At 42.8% G+C, this 16,939-nt stretch overlaps 1 protein-coding gene across 1 annotated transcript in view; it reads right to left on the minus strand.

Moving 5' to 3' along the window:
- Positions 1-16,939, minus strand: part of SLC26A11 (solute carrier family 26 member 11) — a 56,564-nt gene that overhangs the window by 37,734 nt on the left and 1,891 nt on the right. The window contains exons 3-10 of the mRNA XM_036754707.1: positions 14,869-15,098; positions 13,168-13,360; positions 11,985-12,070; positions 10,574-10,653; positions 9,162-9,304; positions 4,269-4,444; positions 3,267-3,339; positions 3,019-3,069 (exon numbers count right to left, since the gene is read on the minus strand). Of these exons, the coding sequence (XP_036610602.1) occupies positions 3,019-3,069; positions 3,267-3,339; positions 4,269-4,444; positions 9,162-9,304; positions 10,574-10,653; positions 11,985-12,070; positions 13,168-13,360; positions 14,869-15,051 (985 nt within the window). The 5' untranslated portion in view covers positions 15,052-15,098. The remainder of the gene's footprint in view (positions 1-3,018; positions 3,070-3,266; positions 3,340-4,268; positions 4,445-9,161; positions 9,305-10,573; positions 10,654-11,984; positions 12,071-13,167; positions 13,361-14,868; positions 15,099-16,939) is intronic.

Below are 16,939 nucleotides of genomic sequence, written 5' to 3' on the forward strand. Positions count from 1 at the left end.
CACATGCACGTGACAAACACAAATTGTTTTGGAAATGAGCTGCATCTTCCAGTCTCACACGGTTCTCTTTGTGTCCAAGAACTCACAATTACACGATGTCTGGCCTACAGATTCAAATTCTCATTAAACAAACTCTGTGCTGGGCGCTGGGGGAAATAGAAGGATTAAATAAAAAATTCAGAGCCAGAAAAGACCCAAAAGGCCATCTAATCCAAGCCTCACCTTTAACAGATGAGGAAACTGAGGCTTAGATACGTTCAGCGTCTTGTCCACAGTCACACAGTTAGTTATCAAAGGCAAGCTCTGAACTCAGGTCTTCCTGACTCCTAGTCTACCACTGTCCATTATGACACATTACCTCTCTGACAGCTAAGGCAAGGATAATCACAAGTGTCAACACACTTAACAGCCACTCACTGTCAAGATCACCTTGGAACTAATCCAAACTCCTTGAAAATGAAGGTTCACAATTGGTTCCTGTTTCCACGGTGCTTATACTCTAGTAAGTTCCCCATCCAAGATCACAGATATATCACCTATGGTTAAGATGGAGTTTTTCTCTATGCAAAGACACCTGACCTGTGGAGACCTACAATTTGGGCCACATTAGCCATAGGCTTTAACCAACTGCAATACTCAGGTCTGACTTTTAATAACCCCAACTTGGCCCAACCTAGGATCCAGTTTTCAAATTACAAACCCCTGCCAGCTGCCACAGCCACGCACAGTCACACATACAATGAAATTCTTTCGTGTCCTGATTAGGAGATAGTTCAGCATGAGACAAAGCTCCACGCCCAAGGCACAGCTAGATCGAGTGGTCCAGCCTAATCACCCCCAAACTCCACATTCCCATAAGACTCCTCTGACTAAGAAGAAGCCAAGATCGAGAAACACGAAAATCAGAATGAGGTGAACAAAGGCATGACTCCAGCCATTGCTAGAGTCTACATGTTGGGAAATGAATGACGGAGACTTGAATCCACGCAGAATGTGTCAGTTCAAAATGTGGGCATTCCCACTGGAAACTGTTGATGCTACTCCTTTTGCTTATGAAAAGTTATGAAAAACTAATTATTCCAGTTAGATGAGTTACCAGTCCTTCATTCCAAACAGTTTTACCTCTGGTTTTCTGAGTTTTTTTTTTTCTAGGTGTCTTGCTCCTGACCTCCCTCTCTATCCTGTATATATTGCCTTATCCATGTATAACTTAATGCTGATATCATAGCAGTATTCATGCTTTCGTATACAAAGATGTCGCTCCTGACCCACCATCAAGTTACACCAGAATGTCGTACTTCTGAGATGTAAGAATGAGGTGCACGGAGACAGCCAAACTCTCTCCTCTGGCCCCCTTGGAGCCCATGCACACATTGGCAAGGCTGGCAGTCTGGAGACACAGAATTTCTTCTTCATGAAGCTACCCAGTCTCTATACAAATCAAGTTCCACCTTGGGACTTATTGGCACCAATGGAACAAACTCACACAGGTGCCAAGATGCCCCAACTTAGGCTCAAGCACAACAACCCTGTGCAGCAGGTGGTGATTTGCTTACCGCTGGTTCTTGAGAAATGAATGGGGACATTTATGATAAATTAGTAATTAAAAGGAACTAAACTTAGAACCAAAGGTGATGATGATGGTAGCTAGAATTTATACAATATTTTAAGGTTTGCAAAGCACTTGACAAATGTTATCTCACTTGGTCCTCATAATAACCTTAGGAGATAGGTGCTGCTATGATCCCCATTTTACAGACGAGGAAACTAAAGTAGACAGAGGTTCAGTGACTTGCCCAGGGTCACGCAGCGAGTAAGTGTCTGAGGCTACATTTGAACTCAGGTCTTTCTAACGCCAGGCCCAGCACTCTATCTGCTGCGGCATCTAGCAACCGATTTATTTAATTCTACAAAAGCAAATCATATAAACTCTCCCAGTCTTCTCTTGCAACTATCCATATTCCTTAAAAGTACAGAACACTCTCTGATTTATCCACACTAGAAGCTGCTTCCTGGAAAGTAGCATCCTTCAAGGTAGTAATAGGTTAAACTCGAGGCTTTTTAAAAGCACTTTCTCTAATTCCTAATCATGCTTACCCCTATTATCTTTAAAGACAACTTATGTTCATTCTCTTTGCTTTGGCAAGACAGCTTTTCCCTTGTGAACAAGCCAACTAGAACTTTCGGCACTTCTGGTGCTACTTTCTTCCACAACGTATCTCAATAATCCCAATGGATCAGAAGGAACTTTCTTTTTATTCCAAAAGGGCAGTCCTCCACATATTTTAATCAAAGGTTTTGCCACTGTGGAAAAAAAAACAATGTTTCTAACCAGTCCAATACTTAGTGCTTGCTTTTTTCCATTTAGAAAATGGAATTTAACCTGTTCCTCATTTAAAAAATTAATTTAACCAGGGAGCCATTGTAAAAACCAAAATGAACAAAGACAGCAACAGGTGGCAAGAAAAACAGACCAAAAAAAAGAAATCCTACTTTTGCCCATAGGCCAAATGTCATAGACTAAGCCTAAACTTGGCCAAGTCCATAAGGGTCAAGGTTTTTCCATGTTTAAAGTATACTAGGAACTCATGAACTCACAAAAATCTAGTTATGTTAATGTGATAAGGCTGTATTCTTTAATCTCCTCCTAGGCAGCTAGGTGGCGCAGTAGATAACACACTGGGCCTGGAGTCAAAGGAAGCTGAATTTTGAGTTCAAATTCAAACTCAGACACTTACTAGCTGTGTGACCCTGGGCAAGGCACTTAACCTGGGTCTGCCTCAGTTTCTTCAACTGTAAAATCAGGATGTTAGCACCTACCTCCCAGGGTTGTTGTGAGAATTAAATGAGACAAGTGCTTAGCACAGTTCTTGGCACACAGCAAGCACTTAACAAATGCTTGTGGCCTTCCTGGGCTCTATAAAGCCACATTCTTGCTACAGCCTAAGTTAGAAGATTCCTTTAATTCAACAACTCAACAAGCCCCATATCTATGGAAATTTGTGGCTAGGGTCTTACCAATGGCCAGCAGCTCTTGGTTGGAGTCAATGTGGTAATTGTTTTGAGATGCTAAAGAAAAGAGAGAGAATAAAACAGTTATTAATGTGAATGAAACCCTGGGATTCCAGTTCTATGATTCTGCCCAAGTAAAGGGATGAAGGGTAGGTAAGGGCATTAAGGGAATTATAAAGATGAACTCCAAACAGAGGGAGGCCTAGATTCAGGAACATGCCAAGGAAAGGGCATTTTTAGCAAGCAGATCTTACCAAAGGTTTTAGCAATAGTGATGCTTTCCAACAGGGCCATTAGGGGCACCACAGCCAGCCCAGCACCCATATCCTGGGAGAAGAGAAGGAAAGTGTGAATATTCCCACCAATCAGGCCCTAACGACCCATATCTTTAAAGCTTAGAGGATTTACTGCTTCCCAATATCCCAGGAGGAAGGGCTGACTCAGGCAGCTAAATAAAGGTTACCCTTCAGACAAGAGAGACTAGCTGTCTTCCACCCTAAAGATAATAGAAGAGGAAACACATTTTAACTACAACATAATATAAGATTTAAGTTAAAGATAAATAAAGGATTTTCTAATATTGGGAGTTGTGAGACCCTGGGACAAGCAGAGGGATTGGGGCTTTGATCCAGGATACCAAAATATAAAGAATGCAAAAGTTTAAAACATGCCTTCTTTTACTAGATTAGCATCAACTGAGATAAGCACCTATTTGGCAAGAATAATTAGTTAAAATATGAAGCTAGCAGATGGCACAGTTTATTAAACAGTATTTATTAACACCCAAGTATAAAAATCTATAATAATTCATCCTCCCTGCTTGAATGAATTTAATTACTTTTTATATTATTTTTCATATTACGAATTACAAAATTGATTTGAAGGTACATTCCTTTTGTTTTCTCCCATGTGCCAAAACTGAAGAATTCTGAAGGAATGACTGAGGAAAGATGATGAATCTTTTTTTCTCTGCAGGTCTTTAAAGAAGTAATAGCCCTTTAGTATCTTCCTATTGAGAGGCAAAAGAATAATTTTACCACTCTTTTTCAGCCTGGAATTCTTTCACCAATATCTTTTTGCCAAAAAGCAATGCTTCATCTCCACCTTCTTGCTAACAATTCAGAAATTCCAGCTGGGACTTGGATCTCATCACCAAACAACAGCATTAGGACCCCCATGGGGTTCTTGCATCCACCAGGGGGCAGCAGACACAGAAGACTTAACAGTAGCCTGGGATGGTCATAACTTGTACCCACCTGTACCATTTGGTTAAAGGACACAGTCCCATTGGGGGTGGCCACAGAGAAAGGAGGAAGCTGGAAGGGAGGGAGACCTTCTGCAGTTTTCCCAGTCAGAAGGAATGGCTGAGATCCCATCACCTGGAAGGAGTAGGCAACCAGGCCAGCAAATAGTATCACTAAAGCATTGCGGGCTAGAAAAGAGGAGACAGAAAGGAGAATTAGCATTCAAGGAGAGAACAAAGTCAGTCTTGTTTTCCCTGGGTTATTGCCAAAGATATCAGGTAACTGCTGCTTTTCTATGATTTAACATATACCCTTTGGATGTACAGCATATACGTATGCATCATGTTCATGCATACATCATGAATCCATGTGTGTTACACACATGTGCATCTGTGATATAGTGGGAAAAGATCTGGATTAACACGAGCTCTGGCCTCAGTTCTACTACTTATAAGCTGTATAACCTTAAATAAGCTGATTTTCTCCTCTCTGGGCTTCAGTTCCTCATCTGTAAATAAATGGGATGGATTAGGCCAGAGGTGAGGAACCTGCAGTCTCGAGGCCACATGTGGCCCTCTAGGTCTTCAAGTGGCCTTTTGACTGAATCCAAACTTCACAGAACAAATTCCCTTAACTCTAAAAGAATTTGTTCTGTAAATCTTGGACTTAGTCAAAAGGCTGCACCTGAGGACCTAGAGGGCCTTGTGTGATCTTGAGGCTGCAGGTTCCCCACCCCTGAATCAGACAGTCTCTATGGCCCCTTCCAGTTCTAACATTGTATGATGCTATTTATGAGTGTAGACAATTATGGAAAAAGAAAACCCCTGAAAATATCTTCCTAGTCTTTTCTAACCCCACTAGTGCGTAAATCTTTTTGCAAAAGTATCATCAGAAGCCTGGGGTGCTACAAAGCTAAAAGAGTAAGGGGTGGGGGACACAAGTGCTATCTCTTTGAGGGAAGATTTTGTCCCCTTTTCCTGAGATTGAGATCTGGCCTCAGAACCAAGAAGACCTGACTTCAAGCACTGCATCTAACACATAGTAGCTGAGTGACTCTAGGCAAGTCATTTAATATTTCAGTGCTTTGAACAACTCTCTAAGTTGTGAAGAAGGTGCATTGGCAGAGGTCATTTCCTCATCTGAGGAGTTTCCTATGCCAGTGAAAGAAATCACAGGTCTATTCCCAATCCCCATGCGTCCTGGGACCAGTCATAATGAGGAAGAAGCAGCTAGAAGTCTAGGGGAGGAGTGGCACTTAAAGTGTTGGGAAATTGCCTCAGGTTTGTTCTACATCATTGGTGGTTTAAAGCAGGGGTCTCCAAAGTGGGAACTATGGACTATGCACAAGGAGTGTGTGATCAACCAAAGGGTGGAAGATGGGTTGCATCCCACTCTCCTTGTGGTAGCCAATCATGGAGTTTTTGTCTTCATTACTACCCTTTACCCGTATCCCCTAAAGCTTCCCTACTCTGCCCTCTCCTGCTTTGCAAGCTCCTAACCTGCCCTCTTTTGAGCCTATGTTCACCTACAGGGTACTGAGAGTAGCAGCTATATAGTAGCTATTGGTAAAATTTTCCCTCTGCCTCAGCATACCTACCCCAGTTCCTAAATCCCCAGGTACATGCAGGTGCCCTTCAAAGGGCAGTTGCTGTACTCTGACCCCACCCCACCAAATCTACTCCTTTTTATTTTGGGTGAGTTAGAGTGAGTTTCACAAGATGATCAGGCATGGATGGGTTATGACCTGCATCACCAATCTCATGACTTTATCCTTCCCCCAAACCTACCCCTCTTCTGAACGTCTTTATTTTTGTTGAGGGCACCACCATCTTTCCAGTTATCCAGGCTCACAATCTCAGTATCAGCTTCAAGTCCACACTCTCATTCATCCCACTTCTCTAAACAGTTGCCAAACTTTGTCATTTCCACCTCTACAACATCTCTTGCATCTATCCCTTGTCTTCAATCAGACAGCCACCAATGTTAGTTCATCACCTCTCACCTGGGCTACCCGAAATAGCCCAATCCATCTCAATTTTCACCACTGCTGCTAAACTGACTTTCCTAAAACAGTTTTGACCACATCGTTCTCCCACACAATACACTCCAATAGCTTCCTATTAGTTCTAGGATCAGATATTATTTCATTTGATCCTTTTAAAATACTACAATTCAATTATATATACTATATTACTAAATTATAATCAAAATACTGTGTTGCCAAACAAAAAGGGCTCTTAGCACTCAGTTCAACCAAGTGCCCTTGAAGAGTTTGGCCTTTGTTTCCTTGATTAGATTGAGAGTCCTTGGTGACCTCCTTGCCTCAGGGGAGGGCCTAGTTTACACATGAGTTTGACTGACATGTTTGGGACATCAGAAGCTTTCAGACCACGTGGGTTTAAGTCGCCTCTTTGTGACGATTTTAGGTCACATAGGTGAGTTGCATGTGTGACTCCCCCTTGACCCTAAAAAGATATAAAACTAGGGGTTGGCTTTCTCTTTGTCAGAGCTCTCACCCACAGCCATGGTGGCGCGCGTGACTCTGGGCCAGCCCTTGTTATGAGCTCCTGGGCTGAACCTAGATGTTGGTAACTATGAATTGTATTGGGTTTGTCTGTTGATGTTTGTAATTTGTTTGTATTTGTTCTGAAGTTTAGGGTGCTGGCTTTTTCTGTGAACTAAGTGAATGGTATTTGTATGCTGAATTAAAGTAAGCTTGTTAACCCCTTAACGTTGCTTTCCTTACTTAAGCTGATCAAAAGAACCTGGGCTTTGGCAGCATTCTTGTTGTTGGGCTTGTATTGGTCTTTCACCCCCACAACAGCTGCTAGCCAGATTGTTGCAACAAATACCCTTTAGACATATTATTTCCTCTTGTCTTTTTAAAACTTCTATTCTTTTCATATGGTTTATGATGGCCATAATTATTCATATAATCATACTTACATAAAAATGCACACACATTGGCAGTTTGTACTAAAGAAGTTTTTACAGATAGGATGTGTCACCAAAAACATTTGGAGATCCCTGGTTTAGAGTCTATCCTGATTGCTGTGAGAATAGAAGCACAGAAAAAGAGACAACGATTGCAGAGTATGTATTTAAGGGTGTTTGAGAGTGAGAGTAACTGTTGGTACTTGGGAATCACACCCACAGTGGGTTTGGGGCCTTGGGAATTAAACTAAAAGGGAGCATAAGTTTGAGCAACTACAGAGTATTTGGTTTGTGGTCAAGAGTGGAATGACAAGAAAGACTATTCAGCAGCATAGATCTATGCCCCAAAGAGATCACAGAAAAAGAAAAAGGGCCTATATGTACAAAAATATTTATAGCAGCTCTTTTTGTGGTGGCAAAGAATTGGAAATAGAGGGGATGCCCATCAGTTGAGGAATGATCAGAGAAGTTGTGGTATATGATTGTGAAGGAATACTATTTTGCTATAAGAAATGATGAGCAAGATACTTCCAGAAAAACCTCAGAAGACTTATATGAACTGATGCAAAGTGAAGTGAGCAGAACAGGAGAACATTGTACACAGTAACAGCAATATTGTAATGATGATTGACTGTGAAAGACACTACTCTGATTAACACAATGATCCAAGATAATTCCCAAGAACTCATGATGAAAAATGCTATTGACTTTCAGAAAGAGAACTGATCAGTTCTGAGTACAGATTAAAACCTATTTTTTTACTTTATTTTTTCTTAGGGTTTTTTGTTTTTGTTTTTTCAGCATGGCTAATATGGACATATGTTCTGCATGACTTCACGTATGTGATTGATATGACATTGCTTGCTTTCTCAATGTATGGGGGAGTGTGTGGAGGGAGGGAAAGGATATGGAACTCAAAATTTTAAAAAATAAATGTCAAAGTACATGAATAAACAAATAAATAAATTGATGGTCACCTAAATAAATAAAAGAAAGGGCATTCACAGGGACAGAGCTACTCCTCCCTCCCCCTTCCCCCCGAGCACCCACCCGCTATATGAAAATATATCCCAATACCTATTAAAAATTACAAAAAAGCTTTAAGATCAGATATTGTCTTAAACATTGTGTCTGAACTGTGGACTTCTGAGCTTCCTACCAGAAACTGTTTTGTAAAGAAATTCCCCTTGAGGGGAATTAGACCAGGAAGGGAAAGAGGATGCTGAATGATCCAGGAAATAGAAATCCCCAAAAAAACAATGTTCACTAACATGGCTATAGAGAGATATGTCTCTGTGGATTTTGTCTTGGCTATATGTCCATCTGCCTTGAACTGTAAGCTCCAAGAAAGCAGGGACATCGCCACTCATTTCATTCATATCTAGAATGAGCCCATAGCCATTGGAGGTGCTCGCTGATGATAGTGTTATGTGTTTTAGGGAGAAGGGACACCAGCCACTAGCCCAAGTCCATTGCTTTAAGTCTGCAACATGGAGATTAAAGACTGTCTCACTCTTCCTCAACTTTTGTTACTGCTGTTCAGTCATGTCTGATTCTTCATGACTCCATTTGGGGTTTTCTTGGCAAAGACACTGGAGTGGTTTGCCATTTCCTTCTCTGGCTCATTTTACAGGTGAGGAAACTGAGGCTAACAGGGTTAAGTGACCTGCCCAGGGTCTCATAGCTAGTGTCTGAGGCCAAATTTGAACCCGGGTCTTCCTGGCTCTAGGCCTGGCACTCTATCCGCTGCATCACCTAGCTGCCCAGAACTGCCCTCATTACACATTCATTTTCCTAAGCCCCTTATTACTTCTAAGTCAGTCAATTTAGCTGCACTTTTTTGGCAAGTCCATATGGTAAGATGATGGCCTGGTGCCTCTGGATGCAAGCAGGAGCTGGGGTTTATTGGTTTGTTTTTTATTTTTCCCCAAAGTCAAGTCCCTCAGAACATCCTCCAGGGGGCTAGCTTACCTGTTGTAATGGACCAGATGAACAGGTGGCTGAGCCGGACACAAAGTGGCATCTGCTGGTGGAGGGGTGGCACCTGGTCCCTCATCACCTTCAGCAGCAGGAGGAGCACCATGCAGACCAGCCCTAAGACAGCATCTCCTACCCTGTGGGCAGAGAATCAAACTGTAAGGGCAGTGTGGGATGCCACGTTTAGAGCAACCATATCCTCTCTGTCTGACTTACTCCTTCCCATATCTAAACCGTATCATTCTCCTTAGATGGAATACACCCTCCTTCATCTTTATCAACCCTTGCCTCCCTCCTCCCAAGCTTCCTGTGAAGTGAAGCAGAAGTATAGTGAAAAGAATGAGTGTCACGAGCCCAGGGTTCTACTCTTTCCTAAGGCATCACCCGTCTTTGTGACCTGGGGTGACTTGGCTAAGTTACCCTCCCTGGGTCTGTGAAATGAGAGGGGTTAGATCCCAAAGTGCTCTTTCGGCTCCAACCATGTATGGCTCTGAGCCTTCTTTGACTGGTTCATTCTATCTCTGATCACTCATCTCTACCAGAGGGTACCTTCTTGGTAGGAGGGGCACGCTATTTCACAATATTTTCATCTTTACCTTTTGGCATGCTGCTATATTCTTCGGTTATCTTGAACATGCATGTTCTGTCTGCCCAGCCTCCTTGAGGACAGGGGCCACCTCTTAGTCCTCTTTTATCATCATCACCCTCCTCCAATGCCTACTGCTCACCCACTCCTCCAAGTGCCTGATATTGAGGCAACTAGGTGGCACTGTGCATAGAGCACCGGGAATATCTGAGTTTAAATCAGGCCTCAGATACTTAATGGCTGTGTGACCCTGGGCAAGTTACTTTGTCTGTTTCCTCATCTGTAAAATGAGCTGGAGAAGGAAATGGCAAACCACACTAGTATCTTTTGCCAAGAAAACACCAAAGAGGCAGACATGACTGAACAAAAACAATGTCATGAATTAGTGATCAACCACGGGTGCTGACTGACTTCTCAATTGCTCTGAGGGCTGGAGTCTAACGTGGGTGGGGGCCCAAGATGGAAACTGCAACAGGAAACAATTGGGAAACAGCATGTGACAGTGAAAAGAGGAACAGATTGGGAGTTAGAGGACCCAGAATCAAATCCCAGCTCTGCCACTTACCTCCTTACTTACTTACAAATCCCAGCTCTGCCCCTTACTCAGTGGGTGACATTGGGCAAGTTACCTCATCCTCCGGGCCTCAGTTCCCTCATTTGTAAAATGAAGAGGTTGAACCAGATGGCTCCTTAGGCCCCTTCTAGCTCCAAGTCTATGACCTCTGAACAGTGTTTCTTTTGGGGGTGAAGAACCTCCTCTCTCTCCCTCCCTCCCTTCCCAACAGAATGCAAATAAAAAAACAGGAGACCAAAGGCTTACCTGGTCTGCTCAATTCTGAGGAAGGTGTAATACACCTGAAGGAAAAATTGCTGAGGAATGTCATGTAGACCCAGGAGGTTCTGTGCAAAGTTTTATAAATGAACAAAATAACTAATTAGTTAAATAAATAATGAAATGTTAATAAATTAACATTTATCGAACACCTATTATAAGTAACTACAAGGCAATTTCAAGGGTGAGGGAGGTACTAGCAACTGGGGGTGGGGGTTGGGGAGGGGAATCAGGAAAGGCCTCACATAGGAGCTGAGCTTTGAAGGACGTTAGGGATTCTAAGCAGTGCAGAGGGAGTGCATCCATGAACAGCCTGTGTAAAGGTACCCAAGTGGGAGGTGGAAATGTCATTTCCAGGGAACAGCACATGTAGGCTAGTTTGGATGGATTGTAGAGTCTGTGAAGGTGAGTTATGTACAGTAACTCTGAAAGGGAGGCAGCAGCCAGGTTGTGAAGGCCTTTAATTGCCGAGCAGAGTGGTGTTTTCACTTTATCTCATGGGCACTGGGGAGCTCTACCCGATCAAGGGCAAGGATTAACAGAACAGACCTAGAGTGCATCCCTTCATTAACATCTCCTCCCACTATGTCTGCTTCCTCCCATTCTCCCCCTCATCCCTACCCCCCCACCTCACACACACAGAGCAGCCCTGTCCAAGGAATTGAGAGCTAAGGGGAGAAGAGAGGAAGAGGATCAAGAACGCTGCCAGCTCTCTTGGGGCCAGAAGATAGCACAAGCAGAGAGACCTCAGAACACATGCGGGGTGCTATTCGGCCTCATATCAACTGCCTGGATATCTCCAAGATAAATTAGAAAAAAAGTGGCAAATTGGCCCCCTAAAAATGTGTTAAATATGAGTGTGCTGCAGAATCCCAGGATTGGAAGGGACCTTAAGAGGTCAGTTCATTCTTCTCTCTCCCTTCAGAACCACTGGGAACTATCCTAGACAAATAAGATACTTCAGGCTCTATAAATTCCGGAAACAGTCTCTCAGCTTCCCTTAGAGGAGAGGGTCCTCCTCAAAGCTTATTGCAAGTTATTTTTCTTAACTCCAGTAAAAAAAAACTGAGATTTTTAGACTTTTCCCAAGCACCATTCTGGGAGAGCAGAAAAAGGTTCTAGGCCAGGAGTTCTTAATTGTTGTCTCCCCCTGTCTCCCCTGTCTCCTCTGTAAAACAGAGGTTGGTGAGAGCCCCCTCTTAACTATGTCCTTATTTGTTGAGACCAAGTGAGACAATGATTGTAAAGTGCTTTGAGTTCCTAGGAAAAAAGGCTTGCTTTAACTTAGTATGTTACTGTATCTAAGGACTTACTGCCCCTCAGATACCTGGGCTCACCAGGTACCCTATAGAGACCACCTAATAGTGTGGAGTAGAGCCAAGAAGGATGATGTTCCTACCTTGATCTGGCCAAACCCAATGGTGATGGAAGCAGCAGACGTGAAGCCTTTAATAACAGGGTAGGAAATGAAGTCCAACAAGAACCCTGGCCAACACAAAAGAAAGTCATGGAGTGGCACCTTCTCAAATTAAGCAATTTCTGGTTCTTGGAGATGTCAGAAAGTAGAGGTGTGGCGAGTAGCAAAGAATGAGGAAGTAATGAGTAGAGCTATATAATAAATGCTAGCTACAAAGTGCTTTAAACTTTAAAAAGTGCTGTAAAATTTCCTTTCTTTCTTTCATTTCCGTTCCTTTGGTCCACATAGTCACACCCCTACCTGTGGGTGCTCCACCCAAAGGGAATGTAAATTTTAATCTTATTTCTTTCTAAAACACCAGCCTAAACTCCATAACACGGGCTCCTGCCAACAATATGTCCTAGGCCAAGCCCTACTTCATCATTATTTGGGCCTTGATTGGCTCAGAATGAATATAAATATTAATTGCTTCTGTTTTGGCCAGAAACCCCAAGGATCTTCCCTTCCTGGATTGATTTTTTTTTTTTGACTAGGTAAAGAGGCCATTCTCTGCTGCGTCTCTTATTATGCTTTAATCACTGAATGGGCGTTGCCTTAGTCAAATTGGGACCTGTTAAAGACCTTAGCTTGAAAAGACCAAGGTCTCCCATTGCATCCTGGGCCATCTCCAGTTGTCCTGATCTATATCTGGCCGCTGGACCCAGATGGCTCCAGCCCTCCCTCACTTAAATCCAATTTACTTGCATGTCATGGCATCACCTCCCTGGTGTCATGGTCCTCTTCGGAAACAAAGGACAAACAACAACAAAATTTAAAAAGTACTTTCCAATTTTCTCATTCTTTCCTCACGACCACCTTTGGAAGTAGGTGCAAACCTCCAATTTGCAGATGCAGAATCTGAGGCAGACAGGGTCAAATAACTTGTCAATGTGTGAACTCGGATCTTCTGACTCCAAGCCTTTTCACTGTGGCACCTAACTGCCTTTAAGAGGTAGAAATGAGCTCCTGAATATCCAGCCCAATGACCTGGCTTGGAAGAGGATGCTCCATCCTTTTGGAGAAGACAGAGGTGGGACCATTGAGTGTAGAAGACAGAAGCTGATGAGATTGGAAACCTTTCCAAATGGATCCAGAGAGTCCAGGAAGAAAGGTTTAGATGTCTTACCCAAGTGCAGGATCCCCATGGCCAACTGGACACAGCCAGAGAGGAAAGCTAGGAGCACGGCATAGGCAGGCTGGTGTAAGGCGTAGAAGGAAACCAGCAAGGACATGATGGCTGTGGGGCCCAATGTCACATCCCGGGAGGTGCCCAGGAAAAAATACACAAAACATCCCATGAAGGAGGAGTAGAGGCCATACTGCTCAGAGAAACAGAGACAGGATTACAAGAAGGATAAGGAAGTTGCTGAGTTGGTCAAAACCATCAGCCAGTGACTAAGGCGTGTGTGCCTAGATATGTGTACAGTACTCAATATTTAAGCACAGTGTATATGTGCTTGGGCCAATTAATGGAACACACATTGATTAAACAGCTATTGCGTGCCATCCATACACACAGCCACACATAGGGCAAATATGCACTGACAGGTGTCTACGAGCAGATTACCTAGAGTAACTTTTATTATATGTACATACATACACACACACACACACACACACACACACACATATACACACATACATATATATTACCTATAGTGAGATTCCCCCCCCACTAACAACCAGCGGGGGCCTAAGAAAGCTCACAATAGAGCAGAACCAATTCAAGTTGGCGCTGAATATGGAAGGAGAATGAGTTTATGTGTAGATATGTTTGTGTGTGTCCTTGACTGCAGTCCAAAGACTAATTGCTACATATGATTTTGGATTGCTTGTGCCTTTGTTTCCCTCTTTTAAAATTTAAAATTAAGAGTTAATCCTTCTATCTATCTATCTGTCTATCTATCTATCTGTCTGTTCATCCATCCATGTATCTATGTATCTGTGTATGTGTGTATATATGTATCCATCCATCCATCCATTTGCCTGTCTGTCTAACTATACATACAGAGACAGAGAGGTGTTAGACTTGTGATTTCATCGGTATAGGGATCTCCAAGATGAGGACATGCCCTTTACTTTTACAGGTTAGCATTTCTCTACTAGCCATGGTCTTAAAGAGTAGCCTGAGGTAATTAATAAGAAGTTAAATGATTTGTCCAAGGTGGGACTTGAATCCAGGTCAACTCTGAGGTTGCCTCTCTGTATTCATATTTAGATAGACAGTTACCTAGCTAGTTACCTACTTTTATATCTCTTTATAGTTACATATAGCTAGACAGTTTTATATAGTCATATACCTATAACTCTCTGTGTGTGTGTGTGTGTGTGTGTGTGTGTGTGTAACTACCTATAGGAGAGGTTCTTAACCTGAGATCTATGAACTTTAAGGAAAAAAATTTGCAATAAATTTATTTTAATATAATTGGTTTCCTTTGCAATTCTATGTATTTTGTTTTATGCATTTAAAAGCATTATTCTGAGAAGGAGTCCACAGGCTTCACCAGACTGCCAAAGGGGTCCAATGAACCAAAACCAGTTAAAAACCCTTGACCAGGACATATAGTATTTATATTATATACACATATATACACATGTACTGTTTTTATATATAATCACAAATGTACAGATGGGCATCATATAAGTATATGTATATATATGTGTATATGTGTGCACATGTGTGTTCATGTCATCATGTGTATGCATGGGCTATTTCCATGTATTTCTGCTCCTTTTGCTGGATAAATATGGATTGAAAGCCACAAGAGAAATGGGTTGTGGGTAAGGGGAACCACAGTACTGGATGGAATGAGCTCAGCTATCTCACCTGGACTGGTAGCCCAGCCACCTCCGCATAGGCCAGAGCCTGGGGCACGACAGTCAGCCCCACAGTGAACCCAGCGATGCTGTCCAGTTGTAACCACTTCAGGGAGTAGTGGGGGAGCCATCCCAGGACGGGAAGCCTCTTCCGAACTATTCCTAGAAAGCAGGACCAGGCTCTCTCTGTCATTCTGAAGTCTGCTGATCTGACGTAGGCTCCAAGGACAGCAGACGGCGCTGTATAAAACAGAGAAATGGTCAGAGGAGCTGGAGTCAAAGGGAACTCCAGCGGGGTCTTTATTACCAGCGATCCTGGGATTCAGGCAGGCCTGCTATCCATGCTACCTCACTGTAGCTCCTCTGCCATCCAAGTACTATTAGGTCCAGGTTTGCAGTTTAAGGGGAAGCAAAAAGGCCTCTCTGACTAGAACCTCCTCCTGGAGGTTACAAGTCCTTAAATACTTAGTGTCCTATATAACACAGGTAAATGGGCCACACCTCTCACCCCAGAAGGCAGTAGTAGTTCATATATATTTGTGGTCTAACAAGGATCACCTGTACTTTTTCCAGGCTGGAGAGGTGGGGGTAGGGGCAAAGGCTGAGGAAACTCTAGTCCTAGGCAAAAGCTATGAAGCAGGCAAACCTGCCTTCTACACTATCAAGTTTTTCTTTCTTTTACTGGTGTTTCCCCAGTCAACATGACATAGTGAATAGAGCTTTGGACTTAAAGGTACGAAGTCCTGGGTTCAAATCCTACCTCAGATAGTTACTAGCTATGTGACTTTGGCCAAGTCATTTCACCTTTCTCTCAGTTTCCTCATCTATAAAATGAGGGGTTGATGGTATCTTTCATTTAAATCACCCATTCCTCCATGCACAAAAAGTCAGTCCTAGAAGAAGAAAACTGGAGGCCTGAGTCCCTAGACGCTTTCCCTAGGCCCCTGACATCCAACCTGCCAGGTTTACTTTTGGAAAGTCATCCTACCTCCCCATTCTGTCACCTCCCCATGTACTTGGGTTTCTTGACTGCCTTCCCCTGGTACCACATACCTATTAATGACACCAGGGGATCAGAATTGTAGATTTTGAGCTGGAATGGGTCTTAAAGGCCATTTAGCCAAACATCCTAATTTTACAAATGAGAGTGAGGTTTGAGACCTGCCCAAAGTCACAGAGTTAGGAAGCAACATGTGTGCCAGGATTTGATCCTAAATAATGTGATGCCAAATCTAGGGCCCTTTCTTCTGTAACAAGCTTTAGCTTTGGTCTCAGAAGGAAAGCGGTTTACTATATTGATCCAAATAGGGGCCAAAACTTTCCACCTAAATTTGGTTTGTATAAAACCTGAGTAAGGTCTCAGTATTATTTTTCAGTGTAGGTATACGTTAATACATACATACATACACACACATATATTTTTTTCCTTTACTGGACGTGTGATTTCACAGATGTTGGGAACTTCTGGTGAGGGAGATCCCTCCACCAATGCAGACTAGCAACTGTTCTACAGCTTATAATTAGTTTCCTGGAACTCTGAGAGGTTAGTGATTTGCCCAGGATCACATAGCCAGTATGTGTCAGAGTGGGGAGTAAACCCAGTTTCCTGACTCTAAAGTCAACTCTTCAACCACACATCACACTGCCTTTCATATGTATGTGGGATTCTGCTGTGTACATATGGATATATAAAAATGGATGGATGGTATATGGATATATATGGTATGGATGTATATGGTAGGTGGCACAGTGAATAGAGCCAGGCCTAGAGGCAAGAAGACTCATCTTCCAGAGTTCAAATCTGGCCTCAGATACTTACTAGCTGTGTGACCCTGGGCAAGTCACTTAACCCTGTTTGCCTCACTTTCCTCACCTGTAAAATGAGCTAGAGAAGGAAATAGCAAACCATTCCAGTATCTTTGCCAAAAAACCCCAAATGGAGTCATAAAGAGGTGAACATGACTGAACAACAAATGGATGGAGAGACCTACGTCTGGATATGAGGACTGATAGATGGATAAATAAATGAATGAAGGAATGGATGGATGGATGGATGGATGGATGGATGGATATCACAGGTG

The sequence above is a fragment of the Trichosurus vulpecula genome, chromosome 4 (genome assembly GCF_011100635.1).
Source record: "Trichosurus vulpecula isolate mTriVul1 chromosome 4, mTriVul1.pri, whole genome shotgun sequence".
Classification (NCBI taxonomy): Eukaryota; Metazoa; Chordata; class Mammalia; order Diprotodontia; family Phalangeridae; genus Trichosurus; species Trichosurus vulpecula.